General features: G+C 39.7%; 3 protein-coding genes across 3 annotated transcripts; all 3 read right to left on the minus strand.

Moving 5' to 3' along the window:
* Window positions 1-433: 433 nt before the first annotated feature.
* Window positions 434-1525, minus strand: LOC109249842 (trace amine-associated receptor 6). The gene has a single exon (XM_019420413.2). It carries the CDS (start codon window positions 1523-1525, stop codon window positions 488-490), a length of 1038 nt encoding a protein of 345 aa, XP_019275958.2. The 3' UTR covers window positions 434-487.
* A 9720-nt stretch (window positions 1526-11245) lies between these two features.
* On the minus strand, window positions 11246-12754 carry LOC109249843 (trace amine-associated receptor 6-like). The gene has a single exon (XM_019420414.2). The coding sequence runs from the start codon at window positions 12585-12587 to the stop codon at window positions 11550-11552; it is 1038 nt and encodes a 345-aa protein (XP_019275959.2). The 5' UTR covers window positions 12588-12754; the 3' UTR covers window positions 11246-11549.
* A 9015-nt stretch (window positions 12755-21769) lies between these two features.
* Window positions 21770-22801, minus strand: TAAR8 (trace amine associated receptor 8). Its single transcript, XM_019420416.2, has one exon. It carries the CDS (start codon window positions 22799-22801, stop codon window positions 21770-21772), a length of 1032 nt encoding a protein of 343 aa, XP_019275961.1.
* Between the last annotated feature and the right edge of the window lie 1048 nt (window positions 22802-23849).

The following is a 23849-nucleotide window of genomic DNA, read 5'->3' on the forward strand; positions in this document are numbered from 1 at the left end:
CAAGTTTTCCTTTGGGAAAAGCAGCAAAACAAAGCCAAAAACAAACAAAACAAAAGCAAAAACAAAAACAAACAAGGCAACAACCATGTGAAAACTAACCACAGAGAAATTTTTGACAAGTTGGGAGTGAGCAGAAAACTTTCTAAGGAAAAGAGGAAAGAATTTTTTTTTTTTTAAAGGTGTTTTCAGGCTACGAAGGGAAGAATCAATGAAATAAAAGAGCAAAAGGGAGGGAGGGAAGTATGTGCAGAAAAGGAGGTATGGTGAGCTCTGTAGCCGTTAACAAATAGGGATTTGACATTTACCAGTCATGCAAATTGTTTTTTGAGAAATGACAAGGAAGTGCACCGTTAATACTGGAAAGCATTGATTTATCCTGTTAAATTTGAAGAGTAAATGGTTTTCTCTTCATTAATAGTCTTACTTGATTTTTACCAACTCGTGTCATATGGAAATTGTAAAGATTGAACTTCGTCAGTCCAAATGCTTACATTTGTTCAGAGAACAAATTCATGGTGGCTGAACTGTCCTCGAAAACCCAACCACTCATGATAATTTTTAAGGCCTTCCTGAACCACGGGTAAAATAAAGCATAAATCAAAGGGTTCATGGCTGAATTGTAATAAGCACACCAACAGCAAATCTCATAAATGTAGGCAGGGGTTATGAAGCCCATATAAGCATCAATTAATGAGTCAATACTATACGGTAACCATGAAATCATAAATGCTACCACAGTGATACCCAGGGTTTTTGCTGCTTTTCGCTCTCTCTTGGCCACTCTGGATTTATAACTAGCTGATGACAATTCTATTTTGCCCCCAGTGTCTTCAATCTTTTTAGCCTGTTGTCTAGCCACAAGAAAAATATTGCTATAGAGAATTATCATAACGAGGGTAGGTATAAAGAAGGATAGAAAATCTATCAACACCCAGTTTTGATTTACAACGGTCTGACAACCTCCTACGCAGTTGACGGCACGAGATAATTCCTCCAGCCCGTCATCATAAGCACCTGTGTAGAACACGGCACCACTGTATACAAGGGGCAGGATCCAGGAGATGCCGATGCATGTCCCCGACACGGACACCGTGAACTTGGTAGGATAGACCAGAGGCTCAGTAACAGCGATGTACCTGTCGATGGAGATGAAGCACAGGTGGAAGAGGGAAGAGTAACAAAACGCCACATCACAGCACGTGTGGAAGGTACAGAAACTCGGCCCAAAGTACCAGCAGCCCTCCACAGACCTGACCATGCTGAAGGGCATGACGGTCACCCCCACCAGAAAGTCAGCACAGGCCAGGGAGGCGATGAGAAAATTGGTTGGCGAGTGCAGCTGCTTGAAATGTAGGATTGAAATCACCACCAGGAGGTTTCCAAAAACGGCCAGCACTGCCCCCAAGCTGAACAGTGCGTAGAGAATGAGCCGGGGTCCGGGCGAGTAAGGGGCTTTCACGCAGGATCCGGTCACGTCCTGGTAGCAGAGCTGCTCGGATGCAGAGGGGGACGAGTTGGTGCTCATGGTGCACGTGGAGACGTGAATACGCCAGGTTGTCTAAAGAAATTATCAGATACTATTACTAATGTTTTTCCACTTTCCGCTTTCCACTTATAAATCTTAAATGCTTTCTATATAACCAACTAAAATTGAACAAAATTATATTGTAGGGGCACCTGGGTGGCTCAGTTGGTTGAGCGTCCACCTCTTGATTTTGTCGAGTCGTTGTCTGGCATTTCCTAAGTTTGAGCCCTGCTCCCCTACTTGGGGTTCTCTCTCGGTCCCCCTCTCTCTGCTACTTCCCCACTCAGGCTTGCTCATGCTCTTTCTCTCAAAATAAATAGACATTTAAAAATTATATTGTATAAGGTTAGTGGTGTTAATTTCAACTAAATAATGCCTGGTTTCTTTAACTTGATAAAATTCCCTTTTATTCACAAAAAAATATGGTTTTCTTTTTACCTCTAGTGTTCTTCTTTGCAACAGCTGCTGATATGGGATGTAACTGTGGAGTTGAAGGATCACCTCCTCTTTATCTCTGTGTTGTCGGACCTGTGTTACTAAGACATGCAGTCCTCCCACATAAATAAATGCTATCAAAGGGGAAATCCCTGCATGGAATCCCTATAGTATAAGGTGTGAACTTGGAAGATTATTTTCAACAGTGATGATTAGGAAAGGTATTCTATAAAACAACTCTTAACATTAAATTAGCTTAGCCATCACGCTTCTTGGGCCAAAGATTTCTTTTTTCTTAGACTTGAATCTTTCCCCTATTGTCAGTCCTGATGAGGTACCTCTTTGGGTTTTTGTACAGAGACACAATATGGTGTAAATAGTGAGAGTTAATACTTGGGTTTTTCTCTCTTGGCAGGAGCCATTCTTGTATCTGCACTGGCTACCAAGAAACAAAAAAGGTAACATACATTAAGGACGGTTTGAGATTGGTGAAATACATCACACACAAGCTTTAAAGAACAGCATGGTATTTAGACACACCAGCACTTCTGAGGTATTATGACTATCAGTGCTGGTAGAAAGGAGATCGGTTCTGTGCTCAGACATTGTCACTGGAAGCATATCTGTGATGTCTCTGTCCACGTGATAAATGGGCAGTGAGCCCTCTGACTACACACATTTGTGGTTCTAACTGATAGAACTTCTGTTCCGATGCTGAATGAATTCAAATAAGGAATAATGACCAGAAAGTTGGAAAATGGGAACACAATTCCTTGGTAATTTCCTAGCCCTGCAATGTTGAACTCCACAGAGCACTACTCAGACTTCTCGAAGAAAGGGTCAAGACTCTTGCCACTGCAGGGCTGTGACCTACACATGTGTGAACTTGCTTTTCAAATTATAAAGTGCCACAGGTATTATTATTAATCCATCTGTCCATCTGCTTCCTAATCTAGAAAATTAGATTCTTTCTAATATTATTTCTAATATTTCCTGAGAATCTGGTTTTGTAAAATAATAGTAATTGTTTCCATAGGCAAAGGTCTAGGCCAGGCTTTCTCAATTTCAGCACTGTTGACATTTGAGATCAGATAACTCTGATGTAAGGATCTGTCCTGTACATTGAACAGGATTTAGCAGCGTCCCTGCTACTAAATGCTGGTAGATTTCAGTAAAATTTCCCCAGGAGTGTAAATCAAAAATGTCTTCAGACATTGACAAGTGTCCTCTGGAAGATAAATGTCTCAATGACCTGCCTATTGAGAAACATTATTCTAGGCAAAAAATAATGATACATGATGCACACATTTAGGACAGAGAAATAACTTTATATCTCCCTTCATACTCTGAGATATATTCATTCATTCATTAATCAATTCAATATATATTTGTTGAGTGCCAGGAGTTGGGTGAAAAGCAATGAACAAAGGAATGAACAAAAAATCTGGGTACACATGATCCCTGTCTCATGAAGTTTGCAATCTTGAGCCGGAAACAAACCTTAAGCAAGTAAACAAACAAATGGATATATGAATACAAATTGTGAAAAGTAGTAAAAAGGTAAAAGACAGTAGCTCATGATGCAGGAAGCACTTAGGCAGGTGTGGATAAAGAGGTTTCTTCAAACAGGGTAAGGCAAACAAGCTACTTCAATATTTACAGAATTTTAATATAATATATGTGGGGGAAAGGAAATGAGAACAGAGTAGAACAATAGCTGGGGTTTTCTGATGTTTTCTAGTAGAGGGTAGCTTAATAAGAAAGGAATATTATGCCCAAAAAAGAAAAAGGCAGAGAGATGAGAGACAGAGACAGAGGCAGAGAGACAGGGATGAAAGTCTTGCTGTGGTCTAGAAGCAGGAATGAGGGGAAGACCTGATGCTTGTTCCAGAAAGAACCTGGACAGAAGCCCAGATCTCCGTACCTTAGTTTATAAAACAAAGAGCTAGACATCTTCCAGTTTTCTACCGGGTCTAATTTCTAATTATTCCCTCTTAGCTAATTCTTAGGATATTCAGTTAGTATTTATATTCTTCCCCTTTTCACCTGTCCCCCACAACTTTCAGGGTCCAATTTAGGACAGGTTTAGAAAATGCTACCACAATCAACAGGATCAAAACAAATTCAGAGTGTTAAATTTTTTGAGCCGAGGCGTAACAGAGGAAGATCTTAAAGTAGGTGCCCAGCCCCACCCCCTTCAGCTCCCTTGAATGGACCCAACAATTTCTAAAATATAATCGAGAGACCAGAGAGAGGGGGCAATACCTTGTATGGTAAAATGCTATTTCCAGAATGAAGAAGTATGGATGAGTGAAAAACTGTAGATTAAAATGTTACACCAGAGCAAATCAATTACTCCTTCTGATGTCCCCGTCTCCCCAAAGAACTTTGCACTTTTCTTTACGATGCTCATACTGCCCTTGGTAGAAGGAAAGTCCCATGTTCCAAATGGCTCCTAATGACCTGAATACAGAGGTGGGGCCACAATCTCCTCTGTAAGGAAGAATAGTTGGTGTTTGCTGCACTTACTCTCTGTCTGCCTGGCTATGAATAAGATTCTGTTGTTGAACAAATATGCTACCTTGGCCTTCTACTCACTTCTTTAAGCCTCAGGCTCCTCACTTAGGAAACAGAAGTAATAACATTGGCCCTCTTGCAGGGTTGTTGAGAAGACTGAGAGTGCAGGTAAGGGATCCCATGCACACAGTGAGGGCTCCGTGACATGGATGAATCATTATTAGGTTGAAATTGGCTTTATTTTTATATCTTTCCAGTTCCAGAGCCCACGTGTTGCCACCAGACAGAAGCACTTAATAAATGTTCACTGATGCAAAGGCCAACAGCAAAGGCAGCACACAACCAGAATAAGTTCACAGAAGAGAATAATGAGGGAAGTAGTTCGTTTCTTTATAATGAAAGTTTTTAGAAACTTACAAAAATAGAACAGTATGTTGATCTAGGAAAGGAAGTGGTAAAATTAGATGATTTGTCTAATTTTGAAAGGCACTAAAAAAAGACAAGTGTAAATGTATTAAACTAGATGTTGAAAGTGTTTATTTGAATCCAGAAGCTTTATGATATTCTCCAGATTTCTAGAACACTTTGGTTTTAGCTTCCTTGTTCTTAAAATGAGGCAGCAGGATGATTCTCTAGCTTGCAGAACAGGATGAGAAAAAGTTACTCTACTGAAACCACTAGAATCAAAAGAAATTGATGATATTCAGTGTTGGAACTGAAGAACTGTGGGTATAATGATACTAAACATTCTAGGGTGCCTTTAATCATCTGTAAAATCCAATAAAGATAAGAGTTTCTTACAAACACAGTATAGTCAGAAATAATACACTATTTCAGGAAATTTTGCCACTTCATAGCATTTGTATAATAATAGAAATGATGTGGGGCGCCTGGGTGGCGCAGTCGGTTAAGCGTCCGACTTCAGCCGGGTCACGATCTCGCGGTCCGTGAGTTCGAGCCCCGCGTCAGGCTCTGGGCTGATGGCTCGGAGCCTGGAGCCTGTTTCCGATTCTGTGTCTCCCTCTCTCTCTGCCCCTCCCCCGTTCATGCTCTGTCTCTCTCTGTCCCAAAAATAAATAAAAAACGTTGAAAAAAAAAAAAAACAGCAAAAAAAAAAAAATAGAAATGATGTGCTGGTAGATAATGTTGATTTACATTATTCTAGAAATTAGAGAAAAATAGCAAGTATTATTTTTATGTATTCATTCCTACCCCAAAGATATGATGCCCCGGTTTTGAAATCTTGGTGTCTGATTGCCCCAAAACTAAAGCTAGAACAGAATCAAGTAGTTTAATTGCATTGTGCATGAGATGTAGAGCACCTTCCAGTCTTACCACCAAGAATAAGTCTTCATCTCCGAAATAACTATTCCATCCACTGTTAACTGCATAGCTAATCAGTTTCCCTTTTCTACCAAAACCAAATCTATGGGTCATAATGAAATACACTTACTAGGTTCTGTCTTATTATCATGTTATGCCCTTCATTTCAGTTTTATTTGACACATTTTTTGGATTAAATTTTATTTTATTTCATTTTACTTTATTTTATTCGATTTTCTTCCAATATAGTTGACATATGGTGTTATATTAGTTTCATGTGTACAATATAGTGATTCAACAATTCCATACATCATGGAGGAACTCATCACAAGGGTACTCCTTAATCCCCATCACCTATTTCACCCTTCATCTGTCTCCCACCTCCCTTCTGTTATTTATAGAGAACATCAGTTTGTTCTCTACAATTAAGAGTCTATTTCATGACTTTCTTTCTCTCCTTTTTTTTCTTTGCTAATTTTTTTTTTGTGCTTTAAATTTCACAGATGAGTGAAATCATATGGTATTTGCCTTTCTCTGATTGGCTTATTTTGCTTAATATTACACTCTCTAGTTCTATCCATGGTGTTGCAAATGGCAAGATTTCTATCTTATTAGAGCTGAGTGATATTACATTGTATTTGCATGTGGTGTGTGTGTGTGTACCATCTTTGCTTTATTCATTCATTTGTTGATGGACACTTGGGCTGCTTCCATAGTTTGCCTATTGTAAATAATGTTGCAATAAACATAGGGGTGAATGTATCCCTGTTAATTAGTGTTTTTGTATTTTGGGGGTAAGTACCCAGAAGTGCGATTACTGGATTGTAGGGTTGTTCTGTTCTTAACTTTTTGAGGAAACTCCATACCGTGTTCTGCAGTGGCTGCACCAGTTTGCATTTCCACCAACGGTGCAAGTTCCTTTATGTACACATCCTTGTTAACACTTGTTGTTTCTTTTATTTTTTATTTTAGTCATTCTGATAGGTGTGAGGTGATATCTCATGTAGTTTTGATTTGTATTTCCCTACTGATGAGTGATGTTAAGTATCTTTTCATGTGTCTGTTGGCCATCTGGGTGTCTTCTTTGGAGAAATGTCTGTTCATGTCTTCTGGTCATCTTTTAATTGGATTAAAATCTGAATGTGTATTCTCATATTTAATATAATTGTTGCTGTATTTGGGTTTAAACCAACTAAATATATTTTTTCTTCACATTTTTTCTTTGTTCTTTTATTACTCTGGACTCATTTTAAATTATTATTTTTTATTATTCACCCTTTTTCTCCCATGAAATTATAAATTGGACTTACTTATACTGTTCTGTTGGAATCCTAGAGTTTTAATATGTATCCCTGATTAATTAAATTCTCCAGTGTTAATAATTTTGCCAATTCAGGGCAATGCAAAAGCTTGCCAGGCATTTCAATATATACTTTAACTCCATTTGTCTTGGCCATTTTATTGCTACCGCGGTCATTTATTTTAATTCTGCGTATAATTTAAGTCAAAAAGACATTTATTTTTACTTTTAGCATTCATTTTATTTTTCTGGTATTGACACTCTGTGGCACACTTCGTTACTTCCCACACTACAGTGTTTCCTCTGGGATTATTTTCCTTCTAGGTTGAAAACTCCTTTTAGAGACGCCTGGGTGGGTTAGTCGGTTAAGCGTCGGACTTCGGCTTAGGTCATGATCTCATGGTTGGTGAGTTCTAGCCCCACATCGGGCTCTGTGCCGACAGCTCAGAGCCTGGAGCCTGCTTCGGGTTCTGTGTCTCCCTCTCTCTCTCTGCCCCTCCCCTGCTCATGCTCTGTCTCTCTCTGTCTCAAAAATAAATAAAACTTTTTAAAAAATTAAAAAAAAAACTCCCTTTAGTTTTCTCTTTGCGTGGGTATGCTGGCAATGAAGATTCTCGGGTTTTATTCATCTAAAAATATTTTTACTTTGCATTCAATTTTGAAAGGTATTTATGCTACCTTCAAAATTAAGGTTGCCAGTTATTTGTTATAAAGGCTTTAATGATCAGGGCACCTGGGTGTGTAAGTCAGTTAAGCGCCCAACTCCTGATTTCGGTTCAGGTCATGATCTATCTCACAGTGGTGAGATCCAGCCCACTTCCAGCTCTGTGCTGAAAACACGGAGCCTGCTTGGGATTCTCTCTGTCCCTCTCTCTGCCCCTTACCCGCTTGTCCTTGCTCACATGCACACACTCTCTCTCTCAAAATAAATAAAGTTTAAAAGTAAAATTAAAGAAACAAACAAATAAATAAAGGCTTTAATAATAATACTGAGTTTTATCCAAGTGTGTTGGGAGCAAATTTACCAAGGAGATGAACTTAAAATGTGTCTAGTAGGTTAAGAAGAGAGATTTATGGTAAAAACAGAACATCCAGAGGCTCCTGGGTAGCTCAGTTGGGTAAGTGACCGACTTCGGCTCAGGTCATGATCTCGTGGTTCATGGGATGGAGCCCTGCATGGGGCTCTGTGCTGACAACTCAGAGCCTGGAGCCTGCTTCTGCTTCTGTGTCTCCACCTCTCTCTGCCTCTCCCCCACTCGCATGCGTGCTGTCTCTCACACACAAAAATAAATAAACATAAAAAAAACCAGGAGGATATCGTCAGAGAGGACAATGTGCACTAAGGTGTGGAGAGGGGAGAGGACATACAATATACACGGTGACAGGTACAGTTCTTGGCTACCATTTACTCAGCTGTGCTACAGTGCAATTTATTTTTGTGTAATGCTCTTTTTTAAAAAGTTTATTTATTTATTTTGAGAAAGACAGTGTGAGTCGGGGAGGGGCAGAACTCATGAAACTGTGAGATCATGATCTGAGCCGAAACCAAGAGTCAGAGGCTTAACAAGTCGAGCCACCCAGCTGCCCCTTGTTTTACAATACTCTTAAATCTTGCTTAGAGGCTCATAGCCCACCAGGAACAAGAAACAGATCCCAGTAAATTTAGGGATTCTGCTCCTTCCCCCCCCTCCCACCCCCGGGGTGACATCCAAGCTCCAGGGGCCTTGGCCTCCACAGTAGCATCTATGGGTGTTCTGTGAGGTCTATTAAGGAATCCGTCTCCCTGCCTCTAAGGAGCAGACCCAGGGGCATCCCCTTCAGGAAGAGAAGTGCTCCTTCCAGCCTGCTGGGAAGCTGAGTCTCTCAAAGCAGGTGATGGACTGAACATCTGCCCTGTTGCTGTTTTCGCTTTTCAAGAGGGGACCTAAAGCGTAGAAATAAAATACAAATGACAGATTGAGAAGTGACTGTTGCTAGCTCCCATAGCTCCTGAATATAGCACATTATTAATATTAGAGGGGAAGAGTTCGAGAAACTTAGAGATCTGCTGCAAAACAAACAAACAAACAAACAAACAAACAAAAAAACCCCAAATGCTTAACATTAAGATGTAATTCCTAAGATAATTTAATCACTTTAAGATGTAGTCCCTGAAATATGCCAACGCAGCTACAATTTCATTTCTTTAGGAAGAAAAATGTAGCAGAGATATATACTCAAAAGATCTTCCCCTGAAATAAAACAAGCAAATACATCGACAAACCTAACTTCAATGCTCAGGTAAAAGTAGAGACATGTATGGGTAGTATCTCTTTTGTTTGTTTATTTATTTATTTATTTATTGCAATATCTATTTCAATATTTTCATCTCATTTTCATACATTAAAATGATAAAGATAAATTACAAAGCAAATTCTCCACCCCACCCCACCCCCACCAGATACATGCTGTCTATTACACATAAAGTTACACTTTGTGAAAGCATGTAGGAAGTGTATCCATATATGTGGGCATATATCAACTTATACAGAACTCATTAGTGGTTTTTTTTTTTTTTCTTGCGAGATAGAGAGCTTGAGCAGGGGAGAGGCAGAGGGAGAGGGAGAGAGAGAATCTTAAGGAGGTTCCATGTCCATGATCTCTCGATCATGACTTGAGCTGAAATCAAGAGTTGGATGCTTAATCAACTGAGCCACCCAGGCACCCCTTGTTAGTGCTTTTTAATGGCATCAAAACATCCCATTATGTGGTTAGAGCATAGTTTATTTAATTCAGTCCACACTGCTCCTAGATTATTCCAAGTAATAATTAAGAATTATACAGCAAATGTCCTTGTGATGTTTGCTTCCTTGACTGACTTTTTTTTTTTTTTTTGGATTCCTTACTAGAAATGACATGTGTGTATTAAAATTTATAAAAAAATTTTAATTCCCCTCCGAAAACTGATACTAAGTTGTATTCTTGAGAGATGTATGTGAGCAAGTTCTATTTTCTCAAGAGTGCCCAATTTTCCATACCCTAATTGTTATCAGGTATTTCTTATTCTTCTAATATTTGCCCACTTGATATATGAACCAGTGCCACATTTTAACATTTTAAAATTATGTGTACATTTGGCATTTTAATGTATTTATTAATCATATTTTTTTCCTCCGTAAAATTGCCTATTTATTTGTATGGGAGGTGTTAAGCTATGCCTGTTTTGGAAAAGGCCTCTATGTTTTTAAATCTATTAACCTTCCCTTCACCATGTTCGCTGCCAGTAATTTCCCCCAAGTTTGCCTCCCTCCCCCCAAATTTGGCTTTGTTTTCTTTTGAAGTTTTAACATTAAATTTTTTTTTATTTATTTTTGAGAGAGAAAGAGAGAGAGAGAGAGACATACAGAGCGCAAGCAGGGGAGGGGCAGAGAAAGGGGAGACACAGGATCGGAAGCAGGTTCCAGGCTCTGAGCTGTCAGTACAGAGTCTGACCCAGGACTCAAACACACAAACCATGAGATCATGACCTGAGCCGAAGTCGGACGCTCAACTGACTGAGTCACCCAGGCGCCCTTGAAGTTTTAAAATTTAAATTATGTGCAGAAAGCTACAGGCGGTTTCAGTCAGGGTCCCTCCAGTGAAAAATTATAAAATATTTTCTTTGACTCTTCTAACATCTGAAAGAAATTTGTTTTGCTTTTGTGAATGGCATGACATCAGGTGTTTAACGATATTCTCCAAAGAGCTTTAAACCATATCATCCCTTCTTGAACAGTTCATCCTTCTACCATAACTTATAATATATTGTTATTTAGTTCACCAACAATGTACCACTCTGGATAGTGTAATAAAGAAAAAAGAAATGACAGAAAACGGCCCTCCACAGTGGCTGGAAGGAAAAACAACATACCTCATAGGATAAGAAACAATCACATAAAGGACAATCTCTGGCATGCATTTTACAAGGTCTGCTCATAATTATTCCACAAAATATCTCCAACGATATAAAATATGAGTCTGGCTCTGAGTCTGGCTCTGAGTCTGGAGTGACCGATGTGTATGGCTCGGAGATCTCCAGGAGCTACAGAAAGATGGGCCCCCAAGAAACAAGCAGCTTAAAATGGAAGTCAAGCACACCGAGTCCAGAGAAGACAGGGATGGGCGAGATTTCACTGGAAACCTTTGAAAGCGGCTTAAAGACAAGGTTGAAAGGGAGGCCTGGACATGAAAAATAAGTAAGAACCGACAAAGCAGGCAAGTGCACAGATTTGGGGAAACTGGGAAATATAAACTCTGTGTCAACCATTGTTTAGTAAGCACATTTCTGTCAAATACTTGAAGATGTTTATTTAGTTCACCACGAAAACGAAGCAGAAAAGTTATGCGCCTGAAATTGAGGTACCATTTTTCCTCCTCAATTTACTGGGTCATTAAATTCCCAATATATCAATAAATTCCTCAATTTGAAATTTAGGGTTTTTTAGAAAACAAATTCATCGTTGATGGACTGTCTACTCTTAATGCTTGACCACTTATAATGAGTTTTATTGCTCTCCTAAACCAAGGGTAAAATAAAGCATAAATCAAAGGGTTTACAGCAGAGTTGTAATAACCAAGCCAGCAAAATATCTCATAAACATAAGAAGGTGTTATAAACCCCCCAAAAGAATCAATGAATGAATCAATCATGTACGGTAACCAGGAGATCAAAAATGCTACCACCGTGATACCCAGGGTTTTAGCTGCTTTTCTCTCTCTCTTACTCACCCTGGTTTTGTATGTCCCTGATGCTTCTGTTTTGCTACTAATGTTTTCAATCTTTATAGCCTGTTTTCTAGCCACAAGAAAAATGTTACTGTACAGCATCATCATTACAAAAGTAGGTGTGAAAAATAATAGCAAATCTATCAAAATCCAAAACTGATTTATAAGTGGCCGACAACCGCCTACGCAGCTGAGGGCACTTACTAATTCCTCCAGCCCGTCATCATGAACACCTGTGAAGAACACGGCACCACTGTATACAAGGGGCAGGATCCAGGAGATGCCGATGCATGTCCCCGACACGGACACCGTGAACTTGGTAGGATAGACCAGAGGCTCGGTAACAGCGACGTACCTGTCGATGGAGATGAAGCACAAGTGGAAGACAGAACAATAACAAAATGCCACATCACAGCACGTGTGGAAGGTACAGAAACTCGGCCCAAAGTACCAGCAGCCCTCCACAGACCTGACCATGCTGAAGGGCATGACGGTCACCCCCACCAGAAAGTCAGCACAGGCCAGAGAGGCGATGAGAAAATTGGTTGGCGAGTGCAGCTGCTTGAAATGCAGGATTGAAATCACCACCAGGAGGTTTCCAAAAGCGGCCAGCACAGCCCCCAAGCTGAACAGTGCGTAGAGAATGAGCCGGGGTCCGGGCGAGTAGGGGGCTTTCGCGCAGGATCCGGTCACGTTCTGGTAGCAGAGCTGCTCGGATGCAGCGTGGGACGGGTTGGTGCTCATGGTGCTGCTGCAAACAGCTTGTAAACGTGGAGAAGTTCTGCCCTTGGCCAGTCACACCAAGCAGAGCGGTTTCTTATTTCCTAAGGCGGAGAAAAGGTCCTTTGCAACTGCCTACCTTTGTTACAGTTATCAGACAACATCTCCATGGCCTGTCAGGTACTCCTATTAATTTTAATGTCTGAACACTTGAAGTAATATATTCAATTCAAATGTTCAACAAATCTTAGCTTAATTCATTGTTACCATTATTTTGCTTACCTTAGAATATACTTGGAATCCATTTTCTAAGTGCAATTGTTTAATTTCAAGTACATCTTTTACCAATTTGCTAATCCCAAAGATTTCTTCTTGCCTTACAATTTGTCAATAATCTTTTATTTACCTGGTCGTGGTACAGGGATATTTCTCTTTGTCAACGTTAGTAAGATATGTGTGATTTGTTATTTATCGGTTACCTTTTATTACACCCACCCCAAGACTGTCTGAAGAGTAATGACAAAATCCCCAGAAGCACTGCTGAATCCCACACCCCAAATCCACACCCAAAAGCTAAGGTGGAATCCCTGTAGCGTAAGGTGTGAACAGGGACAAGAAACTTATATTTAATTATCTCCACTAAAGTTTGTTTGGCTGTAGCCTCAATGCTAAAACTCCCAGAGACAACTTGAAAAAGGAAAATGAGAGAAAACTCTCACTCATAAGCAACGATGCAAAAAATCCTACACAAACTGTTACAAACTCAATCCAGAAATATATAAAAAAGATCATACATCATGATTCGAGTTGATGCCAAGAATGAAAGTTTGCTTTGAAATTAGACGATCTATTAATACAAATCAGCATTGTAACAGATTAAAATCTAACAATCATCTGATGAAGTGAGAAAATGTATTTGATAAATTTCAAACTGTATTCATCACTAACAAGAAAAATTCTTAGCTTACTGTAAAAAACTAGAGGTCTTTTGTACCTATAGAGGTCTGTACAAAAAGGACCTATCGCATATGATACACTCAATACTGAAATGTGACAATATTCTCTTCAAGATGAGTAAAAAGGTTTAGATGCTTTAGTAAAAGATTCAGGGAACAGAAGTTCTCCCAAGACGCCCATAAATCTGCCTGCAGTTCAATCATTTGTGTAGTGCAATATTTATATTTGGTTATTTATGAAGCATCTATTTGTGCAAGGTCTTCAACATACAGGAATAAACACAAAATCTCTTCTTCCCTTAGCGGGAGTTTCCATGTTAAAGTGAGAGACAGACATAACATAACAATTCACTGTGCTTCCAGCTAAAATTAACACATGTAAAATCACAATGAGATACCCCTTCACACCTACCAGAATGGCTAACATTAACAACTCAGGAGGCAACAACAGATGTTGGGGAGGAAGCAGAGAAAGAGGATCTCTTTTGCATTGCTGGTGGGAATGCCAACTGGTGCAGTAACTCTGGAAAAACAGTATGGAGGCTCCTCAAAAAATTAAAAACAGAACTACCCTATGACCCAGCAATTGTACTACTAGGTATCTACCCAAAGGATACAAAAATGCTGATTCGAAGGGGCACATGCACCCCAATGTTTATAGCAGCCCTATCGACAATGGCCAAATTACATTACGGAAAGAGCCCAAATGTCCATCAACTGCTGAACGGATAAAGATGTGGTATATATATACAATGGAATATTACTCAGCAATCATAAAGAATGAAATCTTGACATTTGCATCAACGTGGGTGGAATGAGAGTGTATTATGCTAAGCGAAATAAGTCAGTCAGAGAAAGATAATGTCGTATGATTTCACTCGTATGTGGCATTCAAAAAACAAAAGGGGAAGGGAAGCAAAAACAATATAAAAGCAGGGAGGGAGACAAACCATAAGAGACTCTTAAATACAGAGACCAAACTGAGGGTTGCTGGAGGGCTAAATGGGAGATGGGCATTAAGGAGGGCACTTGCTGGGATGAGCCCTGGGTGTTACATGTAAGTGATGAATCACTAAATTCTATCCTGAAATCATTATTACACTATATGTTAACTAACTTGGATTTCAATAAAAAATAAAATAAAATAAACACATTTAAAAAGTGTAAAGTGAGAAATGACGTCAACAACTAATAGAACTGGGGTGAATAAATAGAATTCACTGAGGGTATAAATTTAGGGCCCGGATAGAAGGATGAGGAGGAAAGGAAGGTACTAATGTAAAGAACAGGGAAAGATTCAGATGTTGTGCACAGCTTTGTACATCCCAATGATCATTTCAGATTTTATCCGATGACTAGTGCGTGGAGGTAGAGAAAACATACATATTAGCAGGTGAAGATCTCACCTACCACAGAAGGCAGTCTTCTTGATTTTTTGGTAACATGTCTTTAACTCTCTTGTAAGCCCCTATGTCATGGGATCCCACTGTCTTCTTCCAAGCTTTCCTCTAAATTCCAGGGTCCTATGCAGTCTGCCTCGATGCTGCATGCATAGACTGGGATTGTCTTTGTAGGTGTCCTCTAGGATGAAATGGCCGTCTATCTCATAATGAAAACACGGATGTTCACAGGACCCTAAACTCTGAAAAAATGTGCTTATCAATAGCCCCCCTCTAGACTATGAATCTGGCAACCTCTTACACTGCTCCAGTCCATCCAGGTGTGGCTCAGTGAATGGCATGCTGTTTTGGCTTTTTCAGAATTCACAGCCTCATCAGTCTTTCCTCTATCTCCAGGAAAGAGTTCCACTCTTTTGTTTGAGAGTATGTGATTAATTGAGGGTCTGAAACCTGAGTCTCAAGCCCCCTCCTTTTCGGTGTCCTTGACTCAGAGATTTGAGTTACATCAGAGTAGTCTGTCATTTTCTCTCTAGCTTTCCTTCCCTCCTTCCCTCCCTTGCCTCCGCTCAGCCTCTGCTAATACCTCATGTCCGTCCATGAAATTGAAAACATTCTGAAGTTCTCTTTCAACTCTGTCTCATCATAGTAACCAGGTATTTCTCAACATGTAACTGCGGAGCACCTACCTAACATCTTTATACAAGTTTTCTCAGAGGGGCATCTGGGTGGCTCGGTCGGTTGAGTGTCTGACTCTAGATTTCGGCTCAGGTCGTGAACTCACGGATCGTGGGTTCAAGGCCCAGGTCAGACTCTTCACTGATGGTGAAGAGCATGTTTGAGACTCCCTCTACCCCCGCCCCTCTCTCTGCCCCTCCCCTGCTCAAGCTCTCTCTCTCTCTCTCTCTCTCTCAAAATAAATAAATAAACTTAAAGTTTTTTTTCTTATAATTGGGTAATAGCTCTTATTTTACGGCTTTTAATTGTCCGTTTTACAGAAATGCTTCCTAAAACATGGTAGTAAATCTAGAAAGACCCACAAGTATTTTCTGTGAACACAGGGCACAGGTGTGCAAAACGTGTTACTTTATTGTTTAGGCAACTATCATTTTCACAGTAGCAGACAACTTTTGAACACCTGCTATATCTTGGGAGTTTACATGTATTCAGTTATTAAACTGACACACACACAAAACCCAATGAGGTCAGCATAGCTGCTAACCCTATTCTGTAGATGAAGGACTGAAACCCTGCAAGTTGATCACTTATCCAGCGTGAACTTCTAGTAAATGGTAACTGGGGATTTGTATCCAAGCAGTTTAGCCCCAGGTTTTGTGTTCTGCTCCTCTATGTTGTACAACTATAAATGAACCTAAGGTCTGTGCCATGCCCCTAACTTCCAAGTGATAAAAACTTCCTCTCCGTCTATCTGGGCTTTCCCTACCTTCTTCTCTGAGTCAACCACACATCACCAATGACTCTGTAGATTAGAGATCTGGTCTGGGTGACCATCCACTCTCCCTGATATTCAATGAGATGTCCTGCCTGGTTTCTGGACGTGGGCCCAGTCCTGCCACAGAGCAGTCATCGTTCCTACCTGGTAATAAGGCTTCTTTAGCTCTTACATTTATTGGCCAATTCCTTTCCCTTTTCAGAAAAATTCAGCTATACTTGTGGCATCACGGGCGGTGGAACATTTGGAGGGGTTTCTAGGACCTGTCATGACTCCAAGGCATGATCAGGGGCTCAAGAATCTTTTACTGTCCCTGTACCACGCAGAGCAATGAGGTGCTCTGTGGTGCTGTCTCAGGCTACGTGCTCAGCCTATGCAGCCATTTCTGCCCGGTGGTCTTTATACACACTGAGTTCTGTCCAGGGAAAGGAGAACGAGTTTCCCCTTGCATTTGGAGCTTGTCCCTGCAAACAGACTTGATATATTAGTTTCCTGTCACTGCTGTAACAACTCATCACACACTTGGGGGCTTATAACGACAGAAATTTTATTCCTGTAGAGTCTTGGAGGCTGAAAGCATGAAATCCAACATCAAAGCAAGGCGGCGCGCCCTCTGCGGGGGCTTGGGGACAATCCATCCTTCTCCCTGCTTCTGCTGGCTGCTGACATGCTGTGGTCTCGTCGCTCCAGTCTCTACCTGTGTGATCACACTGCCTTCTCTTCCGTGTGTGTCATCTCTCTCAGCCTCTTTCCTGTAAAGACTCTCGTGATGGCCTTTTGGACCCACCTGGACAATCCAGGCTAACTTCCCCATCTCAAGATGCTTAACTCAATCACACCTTCAGCGACCTTTATTTTTTTTCTCCAAATAATCTTTAATATGTATAGGTTCCAGGGTCTAGATATGGATCTCTTTGTGGGGTTCTTATTCAACCCACCACAATTGCATATCAGTTGCATATCACCCCTTTTCTCAAACCAGACCGTATCCAGGAGAAATCGGGTGCTCCTCCCTCAGAGACCTTCACTATTTTCTCACTTATTTTTGTACTCCAATTATCTTTCTACTCTTGCTCGGGGATGTAGGCAAGCTTTTCTATAGCCCTTACTTCCCCAAATCTGTTCAAGGTAGGCTCTTTTTCCTTTCTCCCAGGGCCTAGACTTTTGAGACTCAAGGCCAAGAAAACAAACACCTTTTTCTTTTTTCTTTTTAAATTTTTTTTTTTTGATTTTTATTTATTTTTAAGAGAGACAGAGACAGAATGCAAGTGGGTTAAGGGCAGAGAGAGAGGGAGACACAGAATCCGAAGCAGACTCCAGGCCCCGAGCTGTCAGCACAGAGCCCGACATGGAGCTCGAACTCACGAGCTGTGAGATCACTACCTGAGCTGAAGTCGGATGCTCAACTGACTGAGCCACCCAGGTGCCCCAAACATCTTTTTTTTCCTCCATTTTCAACGAAAACCATTAGAATAAAATAAATATTCTAAAGAGTTTTTTCAAGTTTATCTTTTTGACATTTTGACTTACCATGTGGAAATATTAAATCTATAGTTAACCTGGCAATCTTTTCCATGAGAAACTATGAAAATAATCTCCAGCATTATCTTCTAAATTTTCCTGGCTTTATATTTTACACTAAGATCTGTCCTGAACAATATGTATGTAAGGGCACATGTGTGAGTAAGGGAAGAGTGAGAATCAGAACTTTTTTTTTTTTCCCAAATAGATATCAAAATATTCAAACACAACTTCTTGACTGGCTCATCTTTCCTCATGACTATGTGACATCATAAGTTTGCATTATGATCAATTATGACAGCGGTAGATGATGTTTATAATATGCCAGTATAGGGCAATTATTCCCATGTCATGAGGAAGAAATGAAGTGACATACCACATGAAAGTAATTATATTGAAGAACTATTTATTGTGGTGAATGTATCATTTTGTCGTGGTTAATTGTCCAATGTCCTCTAAACATTAAATGTCAGGCTTGAGCCAGATCTGAATGTGACATCCGATTCCCTTACTGTTGGAAGAGGAGAAGTAAGAGGAACTCAACTCCTCGCTAGAGCATGAAGCAGAGGGAGCTGAGGACATTTAAGAAAAGAACTCCAGCAAAAGAAAATGTTGGAATGAAAGTTGGCTGAAAAAAACAAGAGTCTAGGGGAAGGCCAAGAGCACATGACATTAATAGAGAAGAGGAAGAAGAAAATGAGCATTGAAGCTAACAGGGAGGTAAGCATAAAAAGTGAAAATACGAAGAAATTCACCACCCTCCCGAACCCCACCACCACCACCACCACCAAAGACAGGGAAGCAGAAAAGTGACAGAGCAGAGAAATGGGCAGAATCAGCGGTAGGAAATAGGACCTCGTTCACCACGTCAGTCAATCTGTTTGTAGATGCTTGGAGAAGCTCACTCTAAACAATATTTAATTGAACTTGAAGAACACCTTTTTTCAAATTTGATATCATAATCAACACTGTATTCTACATCATAATACATCGGAAATTCCCAACATCCCACAATTTCCTTGATCTTAACTTAGTTTTATCCTGAAAACATATTTATGTTGATTTCTTTACTTTACATTTCTTTACTTCTTGACCAGTTATATTAAGTTTTAATTCTCTCCTAAACTAAGGATAAAATACAACAAAGAATTTAATCCTGAATTTTTGAATCCATATCTCGGGTAGTCATTCCTAGGAAAGACTATCATGAAATATATGGAAGAATCTAATTTCTTTCTTTTCTCTCCTTTGTGACGTTTCACATACCCAGCAGATTTCATATTTAGAATTGTATTGGAAGTCTTGGTAGCATTTGCCACAATATATTTTGCTTGCCCATAAGATAAATTTCAAAAATCCTTAATTTGCCTTTGAACTTCTGTCATATTCATTGTAATTTAGCAACAATGTAATGCTATGAGACATTTATAAAATGGGACCCTTCTACTCTCTCAGTTACTTTTTTCTATGTTTGTCCACTATACTCTAAAAATAAGGAACATGAAGTCCTTTTTAAAAGCTGTGACAGCCAATCTGATCTATTGAGTATATAGTAAGTGGCAGCATGAATTGGTCATTGTGCTATAATGTATTCATTGTCATACGGTTGGCCAAGCCAATCCTCTATTTGTGGAAATTAACCCTCCTGTCAAAAAATGTCCACACTCCCGTCTGCCTATGAAAGTCCAATGCTTGAAGACTCATCGAAAGGCCCTCCTACTAAGGAAGTAGAGTCTTTGACAATTTTTAAGCCCTCAGTTCATGAGACCACATGTGAGTGAGAAGACAATGTCCTAGAAATGCCCAACACCAAACACCACCCTTACGACAAATAGTGACAATGAGTCCTCTGTTCACAAGACTTAGCATCTCTGACACTTTTTTCATTCTCAATAATGTAATTTAAAATGTGTAGCCCCTATTTGGTACGTTATGTTCTAGTATAAGGTCATCATTTGATATTCTGATTACTGAAGTGTCATGTGTCACAGAAATAATCCTTGTAAGCTACATTATAATAAAGTCTCATATCAGATCTTCAAAAATAAATAAATAAATAAATAAAAATAAATAAATAAAATGTGTAGCCCCTATTACCTACAAAATCATGTTCCTTGAGGAAAATACTATATAAAACATACTTTTTATTGTTAGCTGTTCCTAACTCAGGTACTTGCCTGTAATTTATGCTCAATATTTGCTTGAAAAAAATGAAAAATCTCAGTGAACGCCAATGGGAAAAAAAAAGATTTCAATCATCTTAATTGAGTGACCCAAAGATAAACCAAAAAGAGGAAAAAAAATGGTTTTGAAACCAGTACTCTATTACAATTTAGATTCACTATACAAAATACTGTACATATGCATTCCAGAATACTTTTGTTACACCAACAATGTAAAATATTCCAGAGAGCAAAATGTAAAATTAGAGCATCGTTTTTTATATCCTTTTTATTAGAAGTTTTTGTAGCACCAGCAAAGACTTTTTCACCCCACAACATTCTGGGAAAGGGAAGCATGCAGTATATTCAGGTGAGAAAAGTTAGTGTCACTGATAGCAATAATTGATCATTCTTTCCCTTGCAGAATTTCCAATTGCTAATGATCGCTGGGCCACCTTTCTTGTGGCACGTTTCCATTAGCGGTTTTTCACTTCTGTGCAATGTCCGTAGTTAATACCTGATTCCAAGGCCAAATTACTGACCCCAGGATATTACAGGTGAATATTCCAAGATTCTGCCCAGCCATTAAGCAAGAAAGGCTTACCTCCTGCCCCAAAAGCTCCTGGAAGGTACAGACAGTATCACAAATCATTTGCTGAACAGACCCTTGGGTAGTGTCACCAACTCTGGGCTTGTGCCTGTTATGGGCTGCATGGTATCCTTCCAAAATTCATATATCAAAGTCCTAACCTCTAGTACTTTAGAATGGAACCATGTGCTGAGATAAGACCTTTTAAAAGGTAATCAAAGAGAGTTTTAAAGGGTGATCCCCAGCCCAATATTCCTGGGCTTCTTACAAGAAGAGGAGATAAAGGGATCCTGGGTGGCTCAGTCAGTTAAGACTCCGACTCTTGATTTCGGCTCAGCTCATGATCTCACGCTTTGTGTCATTGAGCCCTGTGTCGGGCTCTGCACTGACAGCATGAGCCTGCTTAGGATTCTCTCCCTCTCTTTCTCTCTCTCTTTCCCCTTTTCTTGCTCATGCTTGTATGTGTGGGTGCAATGCTCTCTCTCTCTCTCTCAAAATAAATAAACATTTAAAATGTGTATTAATAAAGGAGATTAGGACAAGGACATAAATATGGCATAAACCATATGAGGACACAGAGAGAAGCTAGCCACCTATAAGCGAAAGAAGTGGGCCCTCAAATGAAACCAGACCTGTTGACACCTTGACTTTGGAATTTTAGCTTTGAAATCATTAGGAACAGAATAAATTGCTCTGGTTTAAGCCACCTAGTCTGTGGTACTTTGTTATGACAGCCCTAGAGATTAATACAGTGTTGTAAAAGACCATTTGAAGATACATGAGAGGTGAGAGGTGACCATAAAAGAGAAAATGATTAGAGAGATCGCAACCGAAATGAGATTCAGAATTCAATGAAATTGGAAGAGACAAGTACGTATAACAAGGACGTGTACAGAGCACCCAGGCAGATTACGTACGTAAACCACTTCATTATTTACTGTTTGGTTCAGTAATATTTCTGCAATGATCTAATGCAGTTATCTTCTTGTGATGTTGTTCCTAGCTAATTTGAAAAATATATAGCTATTTCCCCAATTTTGAAAGGCTTTATTCATTTCTTATATCTAATTTCATCATAAATGTATCATTTTTAAAATATTTTTAAATTTCTCGACTTAGTGTTCATACTTATTCAACAAATAAACTGATGGTTGATGAGCTCTCCTTTAAAAATTCTCCACTTAAAATAACTTTGATGGCTTTCCTAAACCAAGGATAAAATAAAGCATAAATCAAAGGGTTAATGGCTGAGTTATAATAAGCACCCCAACAGCAAATCTCATAAATATAAGCAGGGGTTATGAAGCCCACATAGGCATCAATTACTGTGTCAATTGTATATGGTAGCCAAGAGATCATAAATGCTACCACTGTGATACCCAGGGTTTTAGCCGCTTTTCTCTCTCTCTTGGCCACTCGGGATCTGTAACTGTCTGAGGATGATTCTGCTTTGCTACCAGTATTTTCAATTTTTATAGCTTGTTGTTTAGCTACTAGAAAAATCTTACTGTAAAGAATTATCATAACAAGGGTGGGTATGAAGAATAACAGAAAATTTATCAAGATCCAGTCTTGATTTACAACAATTTGACAACCACCTATACAGTTGAGGGCACTTACTAAGTCCTTCATGCCATCGTCATTGACACCTGTATAGAACACGGCACCACTGTATACAAGGGGCAGGATCCAGGAGATGCCGATGCACGTCCCCGACACGGACACCGTGAACTTGGTAGGATAGACCAGAGGCTCAGTAACAGCGATGTACCTGTCGATGGAGATGAAACACAGATGGAAGAGAGAAGAGTAACAAAACGCCACATCGAAGCAACTGTGCAGGCTACAAAATCTGGCCCCAAAGTACCAGCAGCTCTCCACAGACCTGACCATGCTGAAGGGCATGACGGTCACCCCCACCAGAAAGTCAGCTAAAGCCAGAGACGCAATCAAGAAATTGGCAGGGGAGTGCAGCTGCTTGAAATGCAGAACGGAAGTCATCACCAGCAGGTTTCCAAACACAGCCAGAAAAGACGCGAAACCAAACACTGCGTACAGAATCACCCTGGATCCAAGTGAGTAGGGAGTTTTCACACACGATCCGTTCACATTCTCATAGCAAAGCTGCCCAACAGGAGGTGGGGAAAGATGGCCGGGCATGGATTCTGCAGTTTGATGCCTGCTGTCTTTCTGCCCTTCCTTGCAGTAGGAAATAAAGTTTTTCAGTTCTGAGAATTAAAAACAAAAAAATCAAATCGCATACTTGAGCAATTGCTTTTAAGTATTGCCTCCTATTCTATCCTTTTCCCATTTTAAGTATAAAGAGAAGTTAAAAGAATTTCAAAACTCAGAAATGCATCCTTTCTGACTTTAATGCATGCAATTATTTCTGTAATTACATCTAAAGCTCATAGATACTGAATTCCAAGCTAATCTATTATGAATTTTCATCAAGCCCGAATCCATAGTATCTGAAAAATTAAAGAAATGCAATTTAAATACCTGGTTCTTTATACCTGTGAGGTCCTTCCTTGCAACGAATAATCACATATAATATAATTACATATTTGAAAAGTCGCCTTTTAATAGACTTCCACCTTCACATTGTCTGAGAAGTTAACACCTAGAATGTTTTAGGAAGCCAGCCAATAAACTTCACCCATTATAAATCCTCACTAGGAATCCCTACAGTGTAAGGTGTGAATCCAGAAAGGAAACTTTTGCTAATTATAATTAGTTAAGTCTTTCTGCAGAATGTATTACTTGGTGTTCTATTATGTCGCAGAAAGACATGATTTTCATAACCAAGAGATTTCCTTAAGTTCAACTGTCCCAAAATAGCCTCATCCAGTACTTGGCAGTATATTACCTGTTTACAAGACTGGCTGCATAATTTGTAGAGACCAGGACAAAATAAAAACATGGAGATCTTTTCTCAACAATATGGACAAAAGTGCCCTTACGTATAAAGCTTTTTCCTTTTTTCTGTAGTCTTTCTTGAGCTGCTATGATGTTTGATTTTTATTTATCATGTCCCACTTCCTCAGATATGGAGGTATTTGCAGGGCAAGTGCAGACCCCCACAGATGCCTGGAGACCCTGCCCTAGGACTCAGTACACCTGGCCCACCCATTGCCAGTTTTCCCCTCCCACCAACTGCTGAAACAATGTGCGTGCCCAGACTGGGGGTCTAGGAAGCCGAGGAAGG

The sequence above is a fragment of the Panthera pardus genome, unplaced genomic scaffold (assembly GCF_024362965.1).
Source record: "Panthera pardus isolate Hobbes unplaced genomic scaffold, ASM2436296v1 HiC_scaffold_17, whole genome shotgun sequence".
Taxonomy (NCBI): Eukaryota; Metazoa; Chordata; class Mammalia; order Carnivora; family Felidae; genus Panthera; species Panthera pardus.

Bases quoted from the DNA above. Each gene is read 5' to 3' on its own strand.
- LOC109249842 (XM_019420413.2), bottom strand. From the start codon at position 1,525: ATGAGCACCAACTCGTCCCCCTCTGCATCCGAGCAGCTCTGCTACCAG.
- TAAR8 (XM_019420416.2), bottom strand. From the start codon at position 22,801: ATGCCCGGCCATCTTTCCCCACCTCCTGTTGGGCAGCTTTGCTATGAG.
- LOC109249843 (XM_019420414.2), bottom strand. From the start codon at position 12,587: ATGAGCACCAACCCGTCCCACGCTGCATCCGAGCAGCTCTGCTACCAG.